This window comes from Lissotriton helveticus, chromosome 5_1 (assembly GCF_964261635.1).
Source record: "Lissotriton helveticus chromosome 5_1, aLisHel1.1, whole genome shotgun sequence".
In the NCBI taxonomy this organism is placed as follows: domain Eukaryota; kingdom Metazoa; phylum Chordata; class Amphibia; order Caudata; family Salamandridae; genus Lissotriton; species Lissotriton helveticus.
Window position 1 is genome coordinate 465686028 of NC_136065.1, and position 25943 is coordinate 465711970.

At 45.0% G+C, this 25943-nt stretch overlaps 1 protein-coding gene across 2 annotated transcripts in view; it reads right to left on the reverse strand.

Annotated features, from left to right (window-relative positions):
* Positions 1 to 25943, reverse strand: part of VCL (vinculin) — a 349916-nt gene that overhangs the window by 53134 nt on the left and 270839 nt on the right. For both annotated transcript variants that reach the window (XM_078642750.1, XM_078642749.1), the window contains 2 exons: positions 11656 to 11859; positions 3539 to 3643 (listed from right to left, as the gene is read on the reverse strand). In XM_078642750.1, the coding sequence (XP_078498876.1) occupies positions 3539 to 3643; positions 11656 to 11859 (309 nt within the window). The remainder of the gene's footprint in view (positions 1 to 3538; positions 3644 to 11655; positions 11860 to 25943) is intronic.

Consider the following 25943-nt stretch of genomic DNA (forward strand, 5'->3'; position numbering starts at 1 on the left):
TTGTGTAACAATGTATCTGTAAGAGACATTAGTTAGTGATAGATTCCTTACCTTAGAATAATCCCCAGGCGTCAGACTGGATCCGGAAAGTTTTTGCTTAGCAGTACCCCTGCGCGTCGGTAGGTGGTGTCTTGCGGCTCCGCGTCCGTCACTGGCATCGTGAGCGTCGAGATGACGTCACAGAGACTACTTAGGCGCCACCCATGCGCGCTGACGTCAGTTCTGTACACGACTTTCCGCGCTGAAACGCAGAGCTATGCAAGAAACCTGATTCTTGGTGCATAAAACTAGGGCCCTGAAAGGGGATGACCATAACCCTAGTAATCCGTTTGCAGAACGGGGAGGATGGGCGGGGCGGTAAGGAATCTATTACTAACTAATGTCTCTTACAGATGTATCGTTACACAAGTAGTAACTTGTGCATCTGAAAGAGACACGTTAGTGATAGATTCCTTACCTTAGAATAGATACGTCAGCAATACCAACCCCGGTGGTGGGTCTGCGCACAAAATTACACCAGGAAGTCACGGAGTACAGAATGGCCGAAGAAGCCGTCTCTCCGGACTTGACTGTCAAGGCAGTATTGCTTCGTGAACGTGTGCAGCGAGGCCCACGTTGCTGCCTGACAAATATCCGGCAAGGGAACGCAGCGTCCCAGGCAGTAGTGGCTGCAGTCGCCCTGGCTGAATGGGCACGCAGCCCCACATGAGGCTCCCTTCCTGGCCAAGGAGTAACATGCTTTGATGCACAGAACGACCCACTGGGAAATGGTCCGTTTGTGCACAGCCCAACCTTTTTTGGCGCCCACGTAGCCAACAAAGAGCTGATCATCCACCCGGAACTGTTGTGTACAACAACAAAAATGCCTAAGCACACAAGAGCAAATTAGGTTCATGTGAATAGCCAGTTGAAGGACACAGGAGATCTCGTAAGGATGGAAGGAAAAAAGTCTTGTGGTAATATGAAAGCAAAGTTCAATCAGGTAGATTCTTTTTTATTCCGTTTCAACAGTGAGGGTACGTGGAACAAGCCAGCAGATACGTGTTTCGTTGCACAGTGGAGTAATGCTCCGCGACTTCTTCAGGGCAAAAGGCCGGTGATAATTCCAAACCGGCCGGGCTAAATTTCTCAATAGGGAGAAGAGGCGGATTGCATGTCAATTGAACTACCTTCACTTTCTAATCTAGTGCTGTGAACCATTAGAGTTGTAACAGCCACTTGCAAGAGGGGAAGGACCTAATTTCATCCTTTGTGCCTGTATCCTCATGCAGTGAGCCCATGCATTTAGAAATAAGACTATCAGTTTCGAGAGGCCGTAACAAACTAGAACCGGCTATTAGAAAGAGAGCTGGCAAGGGCAGATAATTTCCTTGGTGTTGAACCGTAAAATATACGAAGGAAGGTAGAGGGTTAAGTCAGAGCTCAACATCTTACATTTTATTGTTCCACTGTTTCCTAGTAATTTTTGAGGGAGTGCCACCTGAACCCCATGCAATATTGAAAGATGGATGGCTGCCAAATAAAGAAACCTTGAAGTGTAGTTTCATCCACCCTTGGATAAACTTAACATATAGAGTGCACTCTCTCCCAAACTTAGCCTCAGTCCTCGGCGGATCATAAGCACCTTTACTCATGAGTTTGACATTTTTCAGCTAGAACCTTTAAGTCCCCCCCAAGGTCCTGAATTGTGGCATTCCTGAAGAAGCCTTTAGCCTAAAGGTGCGTTGAAGGGAATCAATATAACCCACAATAGTGTGTAAAAACAATTTCACGTTTTTTATCACAGCATTTAAGCAGCAAAAGGGAGTAAAAACTGAGTTTTTGACAATACACCTGTATTTACACAGAGTAAAAGGCAGATAAAGAAAAAGTGTTGAATGTTGTAGCATTGTATAGAACCTTATGTAAATGCTCAAGATCTATGTTGTAATAGTTCTAAAACTGTTTTATGGTATGGAGGAACGTATGCAAATTGGTATGTATGTATGAAACATGTGGTACGAATGTAGACTGAATGGAGTGTTTTTAAACTGATCATTCACGTTTTCTTGTGTTGACCTGTAATGAGAATGCTGAGGAGAAATACCTATGTGGATATGAATAATTAACACATTGAGCATCATTTTGATTCACCTCTGAAAGTGTTTATACAATATACCAATAAAATGATAGAAATAACAAAATGGTTTTTTGTAGAGTTTTATATAGCGCGAACTAGACCCGAACCGAATCAGGTATCAGAGCGCTTTACATATTTCCCAGTTACGTTACATGAGGACACACTTTCATTTTTTTTTTAGGCACGGGGAGATTAAGTGATTTGCCCAGAATCACAGGAGGTTTTGGCGTCGTTACCGAGACTCGAACCCAGATCCCCAGGTCCGAGGTCGAGCGCCCTAGCCGTTAGGCCAACTCCTCTCCCCGTTGGGCATTTATGTCTGTATGTGAGGTTTATGAGCTTGGATATAAAGATAACTTTGCCAGGGAATTTTGCTCTAATGATTGTTTTGCCCTGCCCTAGGGACTGTTAAAATAAGAAAGAGGTCCTGTACTAAATATTGTTCTAGGAGTAGACCATATGTCCAACTGCTAACTTCTGTCACTATGCACATTAATCTTGAACGGAGGAGACATGGCTTCACAACGGTGTTAGATCTAGGCCTTACTTCCCAGAATATAAAATATGGGAACAGACACAGTCTACACAAAAATAAAGCAGTCGCAAAACCTCAAAAAAGTAGAAAAAATGCTTGCACAGAAAGGACAGAGATGATGAAGCATTTGTTAGTCCCAATTTTATAAAAGCATCAAATTAACGAAAATAACCCTTGGGTCGAAGTACTAGAGGGTGTTCTCTGTCTTAAAAAAAAAAGCAAAAAAAATTGGAGTGAAATCCAGTTTTGGATTCTGAATCAGATGTTGACACGGCGAATTAAAAAAAAAGTACAGATATATATTTTTTGTAACCAAAAAACGTGTTCGACAAATTATTACTTGTGTCAGAGAATTATTATAAATTTAACAATCCAAGGAGTATCATTTGCTTGGAATGTTCACCTATCCACCATACTGTTCAAAGAAGCTCACAACAGCCCAAAGATGTATAGTATGAGCACATCCTTCATTGAAAGGTCTAAAACTTAAAAACTTCAGGTTACATGAAAACGCTGTGCATTCAGTAGAGCGACGAGAGAAGGCAAGAGAGAAAGTGAAAGACAGAATGCATGTGCGTGTGTCTTGCACCACTACTCCACAAAATATAAATGTTCAGTTTTTGAAAGAAGGGTGTACTTCAATGTCCAATTTTCTTTAGCGCCTCGACTATTCCACTGCATCTTTCAGAAGGCTGAAATATTCTCTAGTTACTGGTATCCTTAGAACAGACGGTAGGGTAATTGGGGGTGGAAATGGTAAGAGAAACAAATTCAGCCTCAGGCTCATACGCTCAGTTATTTCCTAGTGCCCCAAAACTTGGAAGAGTGCGTGGAGAAGAAGGTGCAGTTTTCATCCACAGTATGAAGCACACATGCTATATTACCTGCTCGGACTCCTCCTCGCTGATGTTGGTTCTTCCCAGCATGGTCGCCTTCACGGTAGACAGAATCTTCAACTGGGTGCTAATGGTGGGAATTCGCTCACAGACCTGTGGAGGACAGAGACTATGTAAAGGCATAAAGGTGTACCCTTATTACAACTTCTCATATGGAAAAAAACATAACCTCTCTAACCTAGGGGTGGTGCCTTCCTTGCCAGAACATGCATAGAACAAAATGGATGCAGATCACAAGACTACTAAGACAACTTCGAAATACAAAAAAACAGATGACTCAACATTTTCTCAGCTGCTCCCTAAAAAGTATAGGAAGAAGTGGGTTGTGGGAGGTTGATGGAAGGTTGTGCCACAGCTTTCCAAACTCTTATTGACTACAATGCAAGGAAGGTGCAGGATTTGTTTACAAGAAGCGGGAGAGGAGGAAGTGTGAAACAAGGGCAGATACTTCAGGGATAGGATGGGGTACTGGAAGTTTAGAGAATGAACAATGGCATTACAGAGGGTTACCCTGTGGAAACTCGGCAACCCAGCTGGGAACCCAATGATGAAGCATGCCACCAACTAGGTTGGTGGGTGAGGGTTCTTCTAATAACCTTAATGGTTTACTGCACTCTAGTATCCAGTAGCAAGTAGGACATTCCTTATGAAATAACCTACAAGTTTGTCCAAGTTGTTATATTCATTACAGAGGGTTAAACACAAGGAAATGCTAGGAGGGGTGCAGAAAAGAGGAGCTGCGGACTCAAAAGAACCATTGGTAGCAAGCAAGGTTTTGGGGAAGAGGATTTAGTTGTAAGACACAATGTTTTTAGAACAGAGAAAGAGAGGCTGTCATGAAAAGGCAGGGTACAAGGTATGGAAAGAGAATGGAAGAGGGATTTAAGGGCAGAGGAGGAGAGTTTCAGATGGAAATAGGACAATGTCTGGACATGATGAAACAGGTGGGATATGTGATGAAAATCAAATGACTAGAAGACAAAGGACTCGAAGAGCTGGACAGGAGGTAGCGCTGACAGGACAAAGTAGGACAGATAGTCTCTGGTGGAGATGGAAAGGGTGGTGGTGCTGGAGAGACAAGGAGTCATGGGCAGATGATGTTGGTAAGAAGTACAGAGGGAACGTTTAGCACATTAAGACGATCAAAGGAGGCCACATAAGTTTCCATTGTGGAAATTAGTGGTGCACCTGTAAACAGGGATTGTGTAACAGACAGCACCACCATACAAGGTATACCTGTCAGCAGTTAAAAAGCAAAGTGAACCATCAGATCAGTCTCATAATCCACTCCTCCGTAACTGGCATGGGGGAATTTTTGGGGTGGAGGGGAAGTATATTGTACAGTGATTGATAACGAACTGAACATGCTCTGGGCATTAGACAGTCTATGGCGAAGATTTGACGGCCAGAACTGTAGAAAGGAAAGACATAATTACATCAGCAAGGGAATACTCAGAAGTAGACAAGCAAACCCGTATATAGGCTGGTGCAATAACACAAATGTCACTTGGCACCAGTCTAATATTGATAGCTCGAATCTTTTCTGAATTTTTCAACAGAAATTGAAATAGAACATTGTGTAATTGGTAGGTTCTACTTATAGTTCCTTGGAATTTATTGCCCAAGGTTTTTTTGACAGTATTTAAAAAACACAGATCCTTTGTTTCATGTGCTGAACCAACCCCTTCATTTGTGTTCATTCCTAGTATTAATTTCCAAACTTCTTACAAAAGTGCTGTGTCTAGCCAACACATTGTGCCCATTATTAGTAGCACATGGGGATCTCTCAAGGCTAAACATTAAAGTAAATGAACACAGCTACACAGTACCATACCTGATGCTGGTTAGGAATCGTGCGAAAACCTTGAGACACAGGAAATAGTACAATTTGTGCATATTGTGTCTAAAAATGTAACTCTTAGCCTGGAGAAAAGCCTGTCAGCAACGGTGAACCATGCTGCTTACCAAGCAGTCACACCTATACCATTTGATCTTTAAACTTATCTGTAACTTTATCAATTGTTTCATATTTAGTAGTAAAATGCTAGTATTGCCGAACTTTTTCTGGACATTTGCATTTTATATGAGCTTGATTCCTACGTATTTCTGCTGTTAGTCTAACACAAAACGCCACTGAAGCACTACTCCTGAAATGGCACCTACATTTTCTAACACCCAACAAACTACAATATATTAGACTTTTTCTGCAAGAAAAGCCTTTACATGTACAGGAAAACAACTTTTATCAAATCATTTAAAATCTCAAATCTTACCTAATAACAGCTAATAACAGCGAATGAATTTAGCTGTTTTTATTGACCAGCATTGAATTTAGGTGGCAATTCTACCACTATACCATTTTAGGTCACAACATTCCACCTTCACAAAATTCCACATAATGGTAACAATTGTACTTTCTTACCCCACGTTTGAGAGTTGGGGGTATATGTTTGAGAGTTGGGGGCATTCAGTTCCAAGAGAACCACAATCTTGTTTTCAAGGTCGTAAAACACAGGGGTGATACAGAGACACCATATCAAGTGTAATTCTGCCTAGTACTTCTAGACAATCACACTTTCGAAGGTTTCATGCCGAACCTTCTTGCAAAATTCTGTGCCCTCTGAAGAGTACCCGAAAGATAATCTGGCAAACTAAGGCACAGTCTATTGCACAAACTGAGTTTCATAAGGACACGGGCGACAACCATGGAGGCATGGTTTGTTTTAGACAGAAAATTTAGTATTTGCCACATGTAAATACCATAACTTGCAATTTCGGACCTGCACATGTAGAGATGCCTCTTGCAGTAATAAAATCTCTAATGATTTTGTTTTAGGAGCCTAGAGGTGGGGCGTGTGGGGGATGTTCCAATGCAGGAAGGGCACAGACTACCATCCCAGTAGTCAACATTATTTCCCAAGATGAGCAGTTCTGTTTTCTCAGCATTACGGTTTAAGTGATTGCAGCCCATCTACAGATGGATATCTGCCAGGTATTTTTTCAGCCTCATATTGGACCTGGGGGCATGCTTGCCTAGCCTGGTTAAACTGTGTAGCTCAGTGGCAAAGGACAGGGTGCTGCACGCAATTTGAATTAGGTCAGATAGAGGGTAGACGAACATTGAAAAGGAGGGGCAACAGGGATAATCCCTGTGGGACTCCACACTGGACTGGAGATTTGTTGTACTTGAATGGCAGTGGTGACCGTCTGAATGATTCAGACAACTCAGTAGCACACAATCTATCCAATTTTCTTCAGACTTTGGTACAAGATCTAATAGCACTCAGAGATTTCATTGGTTGAAAAATCCAAAAGGATTACTCCTAACGTATCTCCACAGTCCAAAATTATTTTAATCACAACCAGGAACAGAGAGGATTCCGCCCCATGCATTGATAGAAACTCATGCCACTAGTTGAGGACATTAAAGTCTTCTCGATAGCTAGAGAGCTGTATGGTTAACAGCCTAACATTTTTCCCAAAGGCAATAGCAATAGGATGGTCCAATGTTGTTCATGTCTCCTGAATCAGAGTGCGCCTTCTCCAGGAAGGGAGATACCACCCTTATTTTCCATATGTCTTATACTCTCCCCACTCTAAGGCCTATATCAAGCAAAAGGGCAACAGTGCCGTCTATTCTGGCAGCCAGAGAGGGAAAGATCGCAACAGGACATTGGCCTTTGGGAGAACCAGGATTTATACTATCAATGGCAGCTTTCACTTAGTTTCGAGAACCAGGAGTAATAATCAAGCATGAATCTGGCAAGGTTTTGGGGGGTAAATTGGAAGATAAAGCAGTGTTGCAATGGCATGTCACAAGATAAGTCAGACCTCATACCTTAAATTCCTTTCACCTTTTTGTACAGTCTTAATTTGTTGCAAAAACTTTGGGATTGTCATCTAGCCCTCTCCTGAATTCAGGATGCCATGTCGAATAAGTTACTTACCTTCAGTAATGCCTTATCTGGTAGCTAAAGGACCTAGCCACAGATTCCTTATCTTAGTAGTAGTAGTATCCCCAGGCGCTAGACTGGATCAGTAAAGTTTTGTATAGCAGTACTTCTGTGCTTCGGTAGAGGGCGTCGAGTGACTCTGTAGTGACAGCGTCCCTCGGATGCAACGTAAACAGAGTCCATATAAGCCCTCCCCTGACGCACAGACTTCAGTTACAAAAAAAGAGACAACTTTGTGTCAATCAAATATGAAGTCCTAAAGGTCTAGGCTAAAAGTTTACTTAGGCCAAAGATCCTGGCCCTCTTTCCATTAGTTCCAATAGGGAAAGAAAGCTAGCCATAAAGGGAAGAAATGCCTCATGGCTATAAAAGAGATTTATGATGGCTACGGGTGGAGGAGTTGTTAATAACGCACTGAAGTGCTGCAGAACTCACAAACATTTCATGGTCTAACACAGGTAAACTGAAGTCCCAAAAGGATACTGAGCAACAGAAGTAGACCTTAACATGCCCAGAAGTCATACCGTGGATGGTGCCCGTAGTACAGAGAACAAGGCAACAGTGCATCCAGACAACGCAACCAAAGTGCCCACTATAGAATAAGTACTAAGGTAGAAACACTAGCAAGAAACCAGTAACGGGTGTACATAACGGTACAAAATAACATACATCCCAGATAACTGGAAACGTAACCTGTCACTGACACAATGAAAAGAATAAAAGTAACTGCAGCATTCAGGAACACCTCACTGGGTATCACCCTAAAAGAGGGAAGTTTGAAAAGAAAAGAAAAGCTAATGGGCATCACCCTATGAATCACATGCAAATAGAAAAGGGAGCTTTCCCCCAAACAAACCTACCATGAGTGTATCAGGAAAGCAGGAAGAGTTAAGAACATGCTCCACCAAATGTCTAAACCGCCGCAAAGCAGAGTTAGCCTGTGGTTGAATAGACAAACGCTATCAAATGCAAATCAATCAAGGTGACCTGAACTGCCTCTGAAAACCCTAAGGTGAGCAACCAGTCAGGTCGAAGTAGTGTTGCTGAAGAGGCCATAGCCCGACCTACAAAATCAGTGGTGTCCATACCACAGCAAATATTTAGTTTAGCAGCTTGTTGCCCATCCCGTACAAGCAGGTAAGATAGTTTTGAGTCTCTTCCGGAAGGGAGGGCAGCAGGCGCTCCAACGAGTTCCATGATACTTGGGAGAAGCGTCCAAGGACACACAAATATTGAGAGATCGCAGTGAAGAACTGTTAGAGGCGAAAATATGCTTGCCACAGGTATCTAATTTCCTGGCTTCTCTTTCTGGGGAACATATACATATTTTGGGAAGCAAAGGAAGCCTGAACCACAAAACTATGATGAGTTGTATGTCTAAGACATGTTGGATCTCCAGAGGTCTTGCTAATGTCTGTGAGAATGCAAGCGATACACAGAGGTCCCTGTTTCAGGCTTAGCCCAAGCCCCCAACAGAACATCAAAAAGAGCCTCACTATAAGGAAGCACCAGCTCCACCCCTGATTGGCATTGGTGCAGGACACAAATTAACAGATCTGTCATTTCCACAGAGGGAAACGTCACTCCCAAAAGGGCAGAAACTTGCCTGAGCATAGTCCACCAGAGCGGAGCTCAGCCCCGTAGCCAAACCAGGAGGTGACAGGAGGCCAGGGGCTGGGGAAGAGTCCGAGCCACTACTTTCTCCTAAGCCAAACAACCAGCTATACTCTATAGGAGTTTGAATCATACCAGAAATTGGATGGTAAACCTCCAAACCCTCTGCACTACCTCCATTATCCATGATCCTTAGCAGATAAAACAGGAGGGAAGACTTCAGAAAGTACCAGCTTCATCGACGCCGCATCAGAGTCTGATGAGGCGCCATCTCGGAATGGAAAAGAGGTGGAACGTCGAGTGGCGCCGACCATGCAGTCATCAAGCCAGACCTCAATGCAGTCGTCTGAGTCTGTGGACCAGACCCCGACTCCGAAGGTGGTAACCCTGAAGGGCTGTACACTGACGTTGAAACGGTATTGGATATGGCAACCAGACTGATTTCAAGGACGAACCTGACGGCGTGGACACAGTCATGGCCTCGTGCACCACCTTGAGGCCCCAAGGACGCTCCAGGGGAAGGTGAAGACCCAAAGAAGCTTCATCCGACATTTCTTTAGTGCATTCGGTGGAAGTCATTGACATAAGTTGCATGACTGAGAGTCCTGGTGCTCCCCTGAGCTCCACATACAAATAGAGTGAGGGTTTGTGGCTGACATTTGTCGCCTACAGGATCCACAAGGTTTGAACCCCAAGGACATATGAAAGACACACTGTTCCGTTCAAAGAAAGAGTCAAGGTAGGCCGAAAACATGCCCTGGGGAACTGCAGGATCGGATCCGCATTGTAAGCGCGGAAAGGAAGAAACTGACATCAAAGAGTCAGGGGAGGGGTAATATAGACTCAGTCGACATCACATCCGAGGGAGGATGTTGCTACAAAGTTGCTCGATGCCCTCTACCAACGCGCAGAAGTATTGCTGTACAAACATTTCCAGAGCCAGTCTGGCACCTGGATAGAATTCTAAGATAAGGAATCTGCGGCTAGAGGTCTCTAACAAATTCCAAAGTACCTTGATGAATTCTTAAATGCTGAAATGCAGATGGCCTACAAACCAGGGTTCCATGCCCAGTCAGTGCTAGTAGTCTCAGATTTACACTGCAAAAAGACAGATCTGATCCATAGAGTCCTGCACCGAACCAAGATAATTTCCAGTAGTGATAGGACACAGTTAGCCTGCTCAGCTGGTCTGTAGATTCACTTTTGTTTCTGCCAGATAAGCAGTGGAAACAAAGTAATTCAATGTCAAATAATATGTCTCTATCATTTCTGCAACCCCTAAGGCCTCCTATTGGCAGAAGCTTTGCTAGATTAACAATGTTGCTTCTAGAGATGTAATTGCCTAATGGAAGTAACCCATTCATCCAATTGAACCACATTTATTAGGTTTCTGCCCCAAGGAGTCCACCTCCAGGGCAGTATTCATAAAGGGGAGGGTTGTGGCCGGGCCCCTGTTCCCGAGCCATTAAAGCCCCTAGGGAGTCCACTCTTGGAGCTGAAATTTGCATGTAAGTGAGGAGACGGTGCGGCCCCCCTCCCCAAGCCTCCGGAAATTAGTTTATATGGGGATTGGGGCTGCGCTTCCCCCTCCCTGTGCCCTTAATGGGCCCGGTGACCTCCCATCCCTTAGGGTGGCTAACAAGCTACGTCCCGGGGAGCCCATCTCCATTATGTCCCAGGGAGCCCATCTCCATTACATACATCTCCATTACATAGCAGTTTCCCTACCCACACTGGTGCGGGCAGGAAAATCTATGTTCTCTCTTGCTTGGCAGAACCAAGTCTGCTCCCAGCGGGTGTGAACTTTGAAAATGCTCCAGTCTTCTAGAAGCAGAATTTTGATCTGTTTTCCTGCCCGTTTCAAAATATTGCAACTGCTTGAGGGGAGCAGCATTAGTGCCGTCTTCGTCGGGTGAGAGCAATGCTGGCTCTTGCTGCAAGCATTTGGGAGGTCATGAGTAATGTGTTAAATTATGTCACACAACATGTCATGAGAGATGTAGTATGTGAGGTCATAAGCAGTGAATGGCGGGAGCGCAAATCACAGTTAGCTCTGTTAACTATAACTGGTGAATTTCTGTGTTTTATTTTAGTTCAATAAGTTAATGTTGTCACTGACAAATTCAACTAACTATAAAGCTACTTTAGCTTTTGTTTTCTTCAATGAATATGTGTGTGGATGTATATATCTATATATAAATATCTATGTACATACATATACACACACTTGTATATGTGTTTGTGTGTGTATTTATACACACACACACACACACACACACACACACATGCATACATACAAACACATCCACATTCCTATTAACTGGCAAAAAATAAAGAAAGTAATGTTCTAGTTGGATACAGTAATATAATTACATTACAGTAAACAAACAAAATTGAAAACGAGAGTGCTGAGGAATGACAGGCAGATAAATTAGAGCCAACCTCCTCCCCCAATCCCACACATTCCCATCTCTTCTGCATGAGAATGCAATCTACTGTTTCTTTGGCATATGTCACTCTAAATTTCCAGCACCTCACCTGGAGGAGATTGGTCCGGATCCGCTTGTCAGTGCACTGCTTAGCAACCTCCTTGGCAAGACGTGTAACCTCATCCGAAGCCTTGGCAATGTCCTTAGCACACTGGATCAGGGCACGTTTGTTTCCACTCACCCCCCTGACCAGGCGTGACATCTCTGCCATCAGCAGTGCCATTCGTTTTGCTGCTGCAATGATGTCGTTACCCTGAAGGGGAAGAGAAATAGCCATAAGTAACATCACTGAAAGTTCAAACAATGCAAAATTGTTCCAGTGGTGAAAACCGCCATGGAAAGAATTCTTGATCCTGAAATTCTGGGACAAAAAACACACATTATGGATATAAAACAAACAAGGAGAGGAGGAATTCTGTCCTCAAAAATATAGTTGCTTCTCAACCCTGGACCAAACTGCTGCTCAAAGACGTTTTAGATTGGAGTCCCTGGTTGACCAGACATCTGATGGGATATGAACTTTGATGACGAGACTATAAAGTGAGACTCTTTGCACAACATATTTGTAGATTAAGGGATTGGGACAAACACAATCTTGACCATTCTTCCAGGTAAAGAGACAAATTTGGTCTCTAGAGGCAGTCTTGTGTTTCTCTCGTTCAACGAAAGTTACAGTTTTCAGATCACACTAAACGTGCACCAAGAAAGGTTAACAGGCTGCGGAGAGTGAGCCCAGCACACTAGGCGACAAGTTTCCTCCCAGAGTCATGGTACCGAAATGCTGTGGTAAATGTGATTACCTTCAAAGCGAGAGCCGCTTTGTGTCTTTGGAGAGATTTATTTTGGGGCGGGGAACCTGCTTCTATGAAAGAACCGGAGACAACTTTGAAGGCATTTGCTCATCAGAGTGGGATTTAGAAAAATAAATACGTCTACAGTCATTGACTCACTAGTGGTGTGATGTAATTTTCTTATGTGGGGACTATCCTTATCAAATCAATTATTTCCACAGAAAAGAAAGTGCTTGATCTAGGTTTATATTTGGGAATGTTTGCATAATAAAAATTGCTTTAATGTGGAGGACTACGCAGTGAACAACCTACTTAGTCTTCTTAGGGAAGCGCGTTAACAAAATATTTCTTAAAGATTTGCTAACATTTGGCTGAGCTCTGACGAAACGAATGACAATATCTTCACTCTGAATTCCCTCTCTAGGAGACGCAGAGCAGCCTGATGAGTGCTGGGTGATTGACTTGTAAAGCCCTTTCTAGGCAGTAGGTAGAAGGATGGAAAGAGACAGCCTAGATCTCCCAACACAAAACCGGAACCATGCTTCATATCACATGAACAGACCATGTGAATGAAGGCAAGAAAGTAGTCACAAACACCAACAGAAATCCTCTTTCCTAGAAAGACAGCAAGTGACACCAACAGCAGGAGGGGATGAAGTGCAGATGACCCCGTGGACAAGGATGTTCTTTGCAGATGCTCAACTGGATGTTTAATGGAGAGTCCGAACTCCACCAGCTTGAAATGCTGGATGTGAATGAAGATTTACCTAATATTAGGGGCCTTTTTTAGGGTGAGTTTTTGTGGTGGTCAGGAATCACTGGTCCCTTGACATCTGATAGGATATTACTAAAAGCACAAAGAAAATGTAGTGCCTCGCAAGACCACAGGAAGACAAGGTTGGCAATTTTTTTAAAAAGTCATAATTTCAAATCAAATCTGGGAAGAAAGGAGTTTAATCCATGAACTTTTACTACAGGATATTAAAGGATTTGTGCTGAATGGGTGCACTAATCTACCGTCAGCCAATGGACGCAAATACAGTCAGTGGTTAGTCTGGGCCATAGGGACCACCGAACAGGGAGGTCAAGAACCTCCTGGGACGGAATCCAATGCACTTGTGCCACATCCACAAATCACCCAGCCATTGAGGTCACCCACGAGAAGAACAAGGGGAAGTAATCCAACACATCACAATCTGACACTACACACACTCACGTTCCATTGAAGGAAACAAGAACTTGTGTGATTAGACTTGCAGTTACTCAAGGCAAACATGCTCACACTGCTTTATGTGTCATATCAATTAAACAAGTGAAAGGTTAGTAGGAACAAGCTGTAAAACTCACGTAAGAGCAAACAAATGAAACATGCTATTCGTGTTCAACCTGGGGTTAGTGCTCCACACCAGGAAGAATGTCTGCAGAAGTCAGGGAATACCATTAGTTTATTGGGCAGTGTTAGGACGCAGCACAGTCTACTGATATAATATAGAAGCCTTGTTCAGGCACATCATTATGTTCAACATGAACTCCGATTCCATTTACTGTTCATCTTCACGAATATGTTGACCTTTGTTTAGAAGAACAAGTTACTTACCTTTGACAATGCCTGTTCTGGAAGAGGAGGTAGATGGCATCGCGCAGCTCCCAGTTGAGTCTGCCCTATCTCAGATGTGGCATCAGGGTCATTATATGTGCACCACTTCCACATGCTGTTGTCAGATACTTTCTGATCTTTGGGCCGTCAAATGCAGAGCCCACAGAAATCAGAATGTGCCAATGCGGAGATCTGCGATTCCGGAAGCTCATTAATGGACTGTATGAGTCCATTCCACGGATTGTGGAGGAGGGTGGGTCTGTAAAGAATCTGCTGTTAGATGGAGTGTCTACCAGAAAAGGAATTACCAAAGGGAAGTATCTTATACTTCTGATAGAGACGTCTATCCATAAAATCTTTACCTTGTGAATGGATACCATACCGGTGCCTCTCCGGCTGGTGATTCTAGAATAACTCTGACCAGGACATCCTGCAGGACAGATCGAACTAAGGGCCCATCCTACCAGACCATTCAATAGTGTTCCATGAAAGTGTGGCAGGACACCCACGTGGCAGCCTGGCAGATATCCAAGCCTGGCATATTGCCTGCCAGCGCAGTACAAGCAGGCTTTGCTCTGGTGAAATTAGCGTGAAAACCTTCTGGGGGCTGCTTCTTGATTAGCCAATAGCAGATCTTTAGGCACAATACAATCCATTAGAAGATAGTGCTTTTTGGCTCCAGAGAAGCCCAAATAAAGGAGATTGTCTAATGTATGGACTCTGGTACGATCAATTTAAAACTGAGGGCCCTCTTAGTATCAAGACGGTGGAGTTGCTCCTCTTCCTTGGACGGATGAGGTCAAAGTAATGGATTGCCCTTTGTGGAAGGGCATGACTACCTTTGAGAAGAAATACATTTTGTCTGGAGGACAGGTTTGTCTGGAAAGAAAGATGTGTAAGCTTCTTGGATGGACAAGGCCTGAAGTTCCCTCACTTGCTTTGCAGAGGTGATAGCGATGAGGAATACAATCTTTATCATCAAATGGCTGATGGGACATCTATACACTGGTTAGAAACAATGCACATCAAGTAGAAGAGAACTAAATGGGGCACTTCAAAAGGGGTTGGCAGGAACCTTTGGATCAGCCCATTCAGGAAACGTATATCAAGAAACAAATGACAACTAGGTGATTTGAAAAGTGATGGCAGATCGGGTAAGTATAGGAAGGCTATAAGGACCGAAAGACAACCCTTAACTTTTGCCACAGCAACGCCTTACTGGGTTAGAGATTGACAAAACAATAAATTGTCAGACAACTTTCCCTGTAAAGGCTGAATGTAACAAGAGGAACACCAGACAACAAGCCTCTCGAACTGTCCTGCATGTATAGTTTTGGTGGAAGGACACTTGACTGACAGGATGACACTAACTACTTTGTGAGGAAGATCGAAAGCCATCAACTGTTGCTGTTCAGTGTCAAAGGAAGGAGGTTGTAGGTTGTGTAGGCTTGGTGCAAGTCCTGATCCTGCTGTTGTGACAGGAGGGCCTCCTGAAGAGGCAGCAGAATCAGATGACATACTCATGCCAGAAGTTCTGGATACCACACTGCTACCCCAGTTCGGAGTCACCTGGATTACTGGAACCCAGTCTTTTTTTTTATCTCTTTCAATATTCTGGACTGGAGAGGTAGGGTCAGAAAGATGTACATGAGTCCCAAGCTCCAGTCCAGGCAGACGACATCTCCAAGAGAGATTCACCTTGGTAACTTTAAAGTTCAAAAGGAAGACACCCTGTTCCACCTCCGTGTGTAATTGCCATTTGTGATCAGCAAAGCAGTGTCCACGGAGTTCGTCTGCCCTGGCATTTAAAGATCCTGCCAGGTTCTGGGCAAGCAGCGAGATGCCTTGACCATTCAGCCACTTCCATTGACTTAGAACCTCCTGGCACAAGACCCACAACCCCACACTGCCCAGTTTGTTGCAGTACCACATAGCTGATATGTTTTCTGTGAACACCTGCAACTCACTGTCTCCTGATGGTCAGAAGGAACACATTCTGTGCCAAATAAATCACCTGCAACTCCAACAAGTTGATATGGAGATGGGTCTCCGCCAGAGACCAGAGTGTTTTGATCTCCACCGCTGCCAGATAATCTCCCCAACCAAGCAACAATGAATCTGTCATGACCATTGGCTCTGGGAAGGGTAGAGAGAGGGATCTGCTGTCAGTCCAATTGCAGCCAAGCAGCCACTACAGCAGGTCTTTGATGGTCTCCTCTGACACCTGGATGGACTCTTAAATGTCCCCTTGGTGCTGAGCCCACTTGGACTTTAGGTTCCACTGCATAGCTGGCACGTGCCCCCTCACATTGTCTACAAGCAGGGTGAAGGAGGCCAAGACGCATTAGAGCGGCTCTCACAGAGACCCAGGTCAAAAGTTAAAACATTGGGATCATAACCTGGATGTACTAGACTTGTTGAGGTGGAAGGAAGGCTAGGAAAACACTACATCCAGGATGACTCAGATGAATGGGTCTGTTGTAAAAAGGGTCAGTTGCCACCTGGAGGTGGTCTACGACTATTTGAGGGTACCCCTCCTTCAGCAACCAGTCGTTGCGGTATGGATGGACTGGTATTCCCAACATCCGCAGATGGGCTGTGATCACCCTCATCATCTTAGTAAACACCAGGGGTGCACAGGTAAGGGCACAGGTAAGGCCAAAGGTAAGCACAAAGGAGTGAAAGTCTCTTGGCTTTCCAGAAAGCGCAGGAAACGCTATCAACCAGTCTCCTAGATCCTCGGAATACAGAACTTGGGCCACAGCATTTCGAATTTGTCATTGCAAGGAAAAAGTTCAGAGGACAACATCTAAGATGGGGCGAAGACTTCTGTCCATTTTCCACACCTGAAAATAACAGGGGTACGATACTTGGAAAAGTAGACTTTAAAGCTCATCAAGCTTTTACTTTTTTTTCCATATAGTTTTTTTATTGTCACATTTTTCATAACTTGCAACACCACAAGAAACCAGTAAAAAATGCACACAAGTGTATTGCTAATGTATTGAACCATGCCGTCATTCAATGATCTCTTTAATACTGGGGCGAAACGCTATTCAGATAAATCATTGCACAAATTTGTATACACCGGTCAATTTTCACTGAATGAAAATCTGTCCAGCAATGGTAAATCTTTCAAAGTTAGTGTCAAAATATTCCACCAATTGTTTCAATTATTGACATTGCACAGTTTGCCCAGGAACTGCTCTGTCTGCATCTCAAAAGATATGTAGGACCCTCGTTCCACCCACCACATAGCCTAATTTATTGGCATTCAAGTGCTTCCATCCTCCTACTGTTCCAGATGACAGTCCACGAAGGTCAAGTTACTTAACTTCGGTAACGCCTGATCTGATAGAGACATGATCTAGCCCGAAGATTCCTTACCTTTGAACTTCCAGGTTTCAGGCTGGATCTAAGAGTAGATGGCGTTGGTCTACTCAGTGTTAGTCATCGGCATCGTGTTCATTGTCATCTACGTCGTCAACATAACCGCCACACTGACGTCAGTACTTATCACAACTTTCCACGCCAGAAGCGCGGAACCATAAAGTGAGTGACCATGGTGTGTTAAAACGACAACTAGGGCCCTGAAGAGGAACAACTCTGACACCAAAAACCATTCCACAGTGCAGGGAGGATGGGCAGGTCAGTAAGGAATCTGCGGCTACATCATGTCTCTACCAGAGAAGGTGTTATCGAAGGTAAGTAACTTGTCCATCTGATAGAGACATCTAGCTGCAGATTCCTTACCTTTGAACAGATATCCAAGCAATACCTTCCCCGGAGGTGGGACTGCGGAAAAGCTTTATACCACAAAATCCTGCAAGACAGAGCGGCCAAACAGGCCCTCCCTGAGAATCCAGGCAATAGTGCCTAGAGAACGTGTGCAGAGATGCCCACATGGCCGCTTGGCAGATCTCAGCAACTGAGACACCATTCTGGAGTGCCGTGCTGGCTGTCTTCGCTCTAGGAGAATGAGCCCTAAGGCCTTCTGGAGGTTATTCCTTCCCTAAGGCGTAACATATTTTGATACAGAAGATAACCAAGCGTAATATGGTCCTCTTTTGGACAGCACGCCCCTTCTTTGCTTCCATCTACCCTATAAAGAGTTGGTCATCCGCCTGAAACTTTTTGGTGCGATCAAGGTTGAAGTCTCTTTTTGTGTCCAGATGTGGAGAAGCAGAGGTGCATAGAAAGTGGGCAGAGTAACAGACTGTCCCAGATGGAAGGGTGTTAACACCTTTGGCAGAAAAGATGCCCTAGTCCGGAGTACAACTTTGTCCGGAAAAAGGCTGTGATGACAGTGCCTGCAGTTTGTTCACCCTCCTGGCAGAGTTGACTGCCACCAAAAAGGCTGTTTTGATAGTGAGCAGTCGCAGAGGGCAGCTGTGTAGCGGCTCAAACGGTGAACACATCAAGAAGTTAAGGACCAAATTAAGGTCCCACTGTGGCATAATAAAAGGGGAAGGGGGAAACAAATGGGCTAAACCCTTCAGAAATCTCTGCAAAAGAGGATTTAAAAATTGAAAGGCTGATCTGGCAGCTGAAGAAATGAAGATTTGCCTGAAAGGTAGCCCTTCAGAGTTCCCAGTGCAGAGCCCTGCTGGGCCAAGGAAAGAATAAACATGATAACATCTGAAAGAGAGGCAGTTAAGGGCTCAATAGACTTTTCTGTACAATATTTACAAAATGTGTTCCATCAGCAAGGGTATACAGACTTTGTGGAGGAACGCCTGGCTGCCAGGATAACTTTGCAGACTTTGACAGGAAGGTCAAAAGATGTCACCTGTTGCTGCTCAATCTCTACGCAAGGAGGCTGAGAGTGGACAGGTTCAGGTGGAGAACTCCTCCCTGCTGCTGTGACAGAAGATCCTCCCGAAGGGTCAGCAAAATCGAGGATCGATGCTCATGGACAGAAGCTTGGAATGCCAGACTCTCCGTGCCCAGTCCGGAGCCACAAAAATGATTTGTGCTCGGTCACTCCTGATCTTCCTGAGCACTCTGGGCAAGAATGGTATGGGCGTAAAGGAGTACATGACGCCTGAGCTCGACTCGAGATGAGAAGCGTTGTCGAGCGAGAGCCGCCTTGGAAACTCCAACACGTAAAACTGCTGACATGTGTTCTCATCGGAGGCGAATAGATCTAACCAAGGCTCTCCCCACTGTTAAAAGAGACCTTGAACCACCTCCAGATAGAGACGCCACTCGTGAACTGCAAGAACCGGTCAGATGTTGAACCACCAGGGAAATGCCCTGTTCCAACTAAGAAAAACCAAAGGTGGTGATGGACGGAGCGTTGACAATACAAACACTCACCCCCAGTCAACTGATCTGGGTTTAATCCATCACCATTCTTTAGCTCACTCCGCCACCCCAGTTCAGACATGGCCATATGCAAATCAGTCTGACCCTGTGCCTCATGGGAACAACCAAATCCAGAGAAGCAGGGCCTCTTGACAAAGGGTACACACCCCTACTCAGCCGTCTTTGTTGCAGAACTATAGGGCAGCAGTCTTTTCCATGAACACTTGAACAAGCCTTCCTTTGAGGGATGGTAAAAAAGGCTTTCAGTGCCAACCGGATCGCCTGAACCTCCAACAGGTTGGTATGGAGCCAGGCTTCCACCACAGACCAGAGTCCTCTGATATGCACCTCTCCCAGATGGCCACCCCATCCCAGAAGGGACGCATCTGTCACTACTGTGAGGTCTGAGTGGTGAAGGAGAGGGGTCTGCCTCCAACCCAAATACGGTTTGTTAGCCACTACTGCAGGTCTTTCGCAGTGCCCTCCATTATCTGAACAAGTTTGGTGAGATTTCCTAGTTGCTGTGCCCATTGGAAATTCAGGTCCCACTGCAGAGCCTGCATATTCCATCTGGCATGGTCCATAAGTTAGATGCAGGAGGCCATGAGGACCAACAGCCTCAGAGTCAATTTCACCGAATTCCAGGATAGAGGCTGAAACATCGGTATCATAGCCTGAATATCCTGGACTCCCCGCTCAGGAGGATAAGTCTGAAACTGCACGGTGTCCAGAACTGCCCCGATTAAAGGGATCGTCTGCGAGGGAGCCAGGTGCAACTTCAGCATGTTGATAGTGAACCCCGGGGGTGCAGGAGGTTCGCCGTAGTCTGGAGGTGGGAGACGACTGCTTGGGACGAGCCCGCCTTAAGGAACCAGTCGTCGAGATAGGGGAAGACTGGGACCCCTAATCTTCACAGATGGGCTGCGACCATCGCCATCACCTTAGTGAACACCAGAGGGGCACTGGTGAGGACAAAAGAGAGCACAGCAAACTGAAAGTGATCATGGTCCACCGTAAACTGCAGGTAGCGCCGATGGGCAGGCAGGACTGGAATATGTAAAATAGGCATCCTGCATGTCTAACGCTACCATCCAGTCTCCAAGGTCTAGAACAGAGAAGAGAAGACCTGAGCAAGGGTAAGGATCTTGAAGTTCTCCTTCTTGAGAAAGTAGTTGAGGGCTCTGAGGTCTGGGATAGGACAAAGGCCTCTGTCCTTTGGAACCAGAAAATAGTGAGAATAACAATCACAGCCTATTTCTGGCCTGGGAACTCTCTATAGCTCCCTTGGCCAAAAGAATCTGGACTTTCTCATAGAGTAGGGCAAGGTGATCCTCCGCCAGCCAATCTTAAGCTGAAGGCATGGGTGGAGGGGTAGTCTAGAAGGGGAGGGAGTATCCCCATCAGACTATTTGCAACAGCCACCTGTCTGAGGTGATGTCCTGCCAGTAGTGGAGGTGATGGTGTATCCTTTCCACCAACTAGACATTTTGGATTCAGGGGGATCAGACCAGGTAGGTTTTGCAGTGGGGGAGGGGATTGTGGCTTGGCTAGACTTCTGGCCGTCCAAACCGCTGGGTCGAGGTGAACTGAATCCACGGCCCCGCAAAGTCCTTAAAACGCTCAAGCGCTGCGTCTGCCCGGTCTCCAAAGAGTCAGGAGCCATCAAAGTGCATGTCTGTAAGATTAGCCTTGATATACCCTGAAACTCCAGATGTCCTCAGCCAGGCGTGGCGCCGTTTGGCCACTGTCGAGGAAATCGCTCTGCTTAGCTTGTCTGTAGTGTCCAAGCCTCAGCGAACAGTGAACTTCGCTCCATCTCTCCCGTCTGAAGTAGCCTGGGAGAGCAGAATCCAGTCATCCTCTGAGAGCCTGGGCAGCACCTGCACAACTGTATTCCATATCAAATGGGAATAACGGCCCAAAAGGCATGCGCTGTTCACCGACTGCAATGCTAGACTGGCGGAAGAGAAACTTTTCTTCCCAAAGGTTTCCACTCTTTTGGATTCTCCGTCCTGAGGTACGGAAGGGAATGTGCCAAGGAAAGTGGAACCTTGGACCACAAAGCTTTGTGGCGTGGGGTGGGCGTTGAGGAAGGCTGGGTCGCCTGGTGCAGGGTGATCGCAGTGTGCAATCGTTCTGTTAACAGAAGCCCCTGCGCTGGGCTTGGACCAGGTGTCCAGAAGAATGTCCGTCAAGGCCTCATTAAAACGCAGCAAGGGGTCCAAGGTGGAGACACCAGCCTGCATGACCTCTGTCAAGATGTTAGCCTTGCCTGCCATTGTAGGAAGCACCAGGTCCAAGACCTCCGCAGCGATACGGGCCACACTGTAAATGACACTCCCTCCTCCTTAGACAGGTATGGGGAAGCAGCATGCCAGAATCTGGGGAGGTATCCAGGCTACAGGCATCACCCAGTTCCTCATACCAGTCTATATCTTGAGGCTGTGGGATCCTGCTCCTCCTCCCAATCCTCTTAATCCATTCGTAACCGTTCAAAATAGGTTAGGTTGAACTGCATGGAGCTCCGTTGGTGCCGTCTTAGGTGGATGCCTGACGGGCTCTGCGTCATCCAGAATGATGATTGGGGAGGTGCAGCCGGTGGGCGCTGGCGATGCAGAGGCCTCGGCGTCAGACACGGGGAAGGTTACAGAGATACGGGACAAGAGCTGAAGGTCGCAGAAAGCGCAGGTCTCCTTCATCAGATAGATCTCCATTGGTCGTCACGCTGCCACCGCCGTCATGCGGAGTCGACAGACACCATCTACCAGCGTGCAGGGGTACTGCTATCAAAAATCGTCCAGATCCAGCCTGACGCCTGTAAGTTCAAAGGTAAGGAATCTGTGGCTAGATGTCTTGTTTACTAACATTCCACTACCAGAATTAACATTATGGAAAAGGGTCAACCCACCTCCAAAATGATCTTTTGCTTTATGCAGTTTGATCCTGAAGCTCTTGTCAACTTATTCTGGTCATCAACTACTTTTCACTCCAGAACTTAGCGGGATATTATATGGTAGCTACTCATTGCATTTTCAAAACATTCAGTCCTACACACAAAGGATGTCTTTTATTTTTATCAGCACACCTTTGTGTGTCATTGCTTTAATCACTTCAGAGCTCTGTCCGCATATTCACTCTTGAGCACCTGGCATAGATGGTGACTGCTCGACATAACACAAGCAGGCACAAGATAAGAGTCCGGTATTTTGAAAGTCTTTGGTGTAAATAAAGTACCACCAAGGCCACTTCAATGGAGCTCAACAGCTCAGTGCAACAGCAGCCTAGGTCCGCAATTTTTAGAGGACGTCCTTTCCTTCTGAAAGTAACAGTTCATTGGCGGAGAGTAAGGGCTTCCACCAAAAAGCTTAGTGTGAAACATTCCCAGCCTTTTTCTTTTTAAAGTAGTTTCCCAGTAAATTATCAATTTAGCACAGCAACACAAGGGTTTAAAGGTCGGTGCTAAGCTTGATGACCCATTTGGTTTGTAATATGAATCAATTACATAGAGTCCAGTACCAGCTAGTTTTTTGTTTTTTTACTTAATTATATATTTTCAAGAGTCTTGTGTAATAGACATGTCTGTCCACACATCAGCGTTTACAGGGTCCCCTGAAGTCTGTTCCCACAGCATGGTTGAATAGGGAAGGGACTCACAAATCCTAGACTGTTTACTTCACTGTCATGGAGCCATCTATCATCTTTACTACACAGATTAAATCATTATGATTTCTCACTATGATCACTCAAACCTACATCAAATGTTTGTTAATAAACTATCCAGTTAAAGTAACTGATTTCCAAACGTATAGTATCAGAAAGATGAAGGAATATGCTACTTACCAGTATGCATCTGTTCTTGGCATGTAGAGCTGCAGAGTTGTACACTTAGCAATAGATTGCCACCTGGTGTTGGGCTCGGATGATTGCAGGTTGTTGTCTTCTTGGAAGAAGTCTTTGTAGTCACGAGATAGGTGACTCCTCTCTTGGACAATACTGCGCATGGTCATCGACTCCATCCTCAGATTGTTTTTCACCATGATGGGAAATTATGGAGTTAGTAGAAGTAAAGAGAAAGGATGTCCATGCGTGTGCATCTAAGTAAGATGAGTACTGGAACGGATACAAGTCCCGTGGAGGCGGGAGGGCGTGTACAACTCTGCAGCTCTACATGCCAAGAACAGATGCATACTGGTAAGTAGCATATTCCGTTCGAGGCATATGAGCTGCAGATTGTACACTTAGCAACGATTGTGCAGCAGTGTCTCCCCGAGCGGTGATCGCTTGTATCCGTTGCAGCATACTGAAATAGTGTTTTAAGGACAGCTTGACCTACTGCTGCTTGCTGCTTGGCTTGCACGTCAACACAATAGTGTTTAGTGAAGGTGTGTATGGTAGACCGTGTTGCTGCCTTACATATGTTCTCTAGTGGTATGTTTCCTAAGAAAGCCATAGAGGCTCCTAGTTTGCGAGTGGAGTGCGCTCTAGGAGGAACTGTTAGTGTACGTTTAGCTTTTTGATAGCATATTTGAATGCACTTTACAATCCATCTGGCAATTCCTCCTTTAGAGATGGGATTGCCCTTGTGTGGGGAAGAGAAAGATACAAATAGTTGTTTTGTCTTCCTGAAGGATTTAGTCCTGTCTGTGTAGTATAAAAGAGCTCTTCTAACTTCTAAGGTGTGTAAAGCCCTTTCCGCAACAGAGTCTGTGTTTTGAAAAAACACTGGTAACTCTACTGATTGGTTAAGGTGAAAAGGAGTAATCACTTTTGGCAGGAATTTTGGATTGGGTCTAAGAACCACTTTGTTAGGGTGTATCTGAAAAAATGGTTCTTCTATTGTGAATGCTTGTATTTCACTAACTCTTCTGAGAGAAGTGATGGCAACAAGGAAGGCAGTCTTCCATGTTAGGAATTGCAGTTCAAACTTGTGTAAAGGCTCAAAAGGGGGACCCATAAGTCTTGTAAGGACCACGTTTAGGTTCCATACTGGTGCAGGTGGTAACCTAGGTGGGATTATTAGTTTTAATCCTTCCATAAATGCTTTTATCGCAGGTACTCTAAAGAGAGATAGATGCTGTCTATTTTGTAAATAGGCTGCAATTGCTGCTAGGTGCAGTCGTATGGAAGAATAAGCCAAGTTGGACCTTTGTAGGTGTAGAAGGTAGCAAATAATATTTTGGATGGAAACATCCAATGGATCAATGTGATTGTTGTTACAACATATTGCAAATCTTTTCCACTTAGCAGCATAACATGCTCTAGTGGTGGGTCTTCTAGCTTCTTTAATTATATTCATACAGTCTGGTGGTACGTTTAAGTAGCCAAACTCTAAGACCTCAGGAGCCAGATCGCCAAATTCAGTTGGCTTGGTTCTGGGCGCCTTATTTCTCCATGGTTCTGTGTTAACAGGGATGGCGTGAGCCGTAATTTCTGATGTGGAACCAGTGAGAGATCTAGTAGCGTGGTGAACCACGGCTGACGTGCCCATGTGGGGGCCACTAGTATTAGTTTGAGAGACTGTTGTCTGAGCTTGCGTACTACTAGTGGAATGAGTGGGAGTGGCGGAAAAGCGTACGAAAATCTGCCTGACCAGTTCATCCATATTGCATTCCCCTCCGACCGTGGGTGTGGAAACCTGGCGGCGAAGGTTGGGCATTTTGCTTTTTCGTGGGTGGCAAACAGATCTATTTGTGGCTGCCCCCACCTTTGGAAAAATGGTTGGAGAACCTGTGGGTGCAACTCCCATTAGTGAATTTGTTGTGACTGACGACTCAACAGAACTGCTACCTGATTGTGAATTCCTGGAAGGTGTTCTACAGTCAGGTGTATGTTTTGAGGGATGGCCCATCTCCAAATGTTCTGTGCAAGCTGGGACAGTTGCAGAGAGTGTTAATACGTAGCTGTCATATTGTCCGTCCGGATTAGAACAGCTTTGTTTTGTACTTGAAAAGTCTTGAGTAGTAGGGAAAATCACTAGCAACTCTATGATGTGGAACAGTTTTTGTTGGCTGTTCCATTGGCCTTGAGTGGTATAGTGCAGGAGATGGGCTCCCCATCCTGTGAGGGATGCATCTGTTGTTAGCACTATCTGTGGAATAGGGTCTAGGAACGGCCGTCCCTTTGTCAAGTTTTTGGTGTTCCACCATTGCAGAGTGCGATATGTACGGCTGTCCACCAACACCAGGTCTGTGAGCTGACCTTGAGCCTGATTCCACTGTTGTGCTAGACATTCTTGTAGTGGGCGCATTTGCAGTCTTGCGTGAGGAACTATGAAGATGCAAGACGCAATCATGCCTATTAGTTTCATGAACACTCTGGCTTGAAGAGAGTGCTGGCATTGAAAAAGGGAGACTAAGCTCTGAATGCTTTGAATCCTGGCTTGACTGGGATAAGCTAGAGCTGTCGATGTGTCTATGGTGGTTGTATGATTTTACAACGCATTCCGTTGTAACGCATGCCTTTACCACGCATGCGTTACAACGGAATGCAGTCACCACGCACGTCCTTTACCACGAAAATACCTTTTACACGCATACTTTTACAACGATTTTCGTTGTAAAAGAATGCATGTAAATGGTATTTTCATGTTAACGGATTTTCACCCTATAAATGTACTTTTTTAATTTAACTCCCTACTAGAAC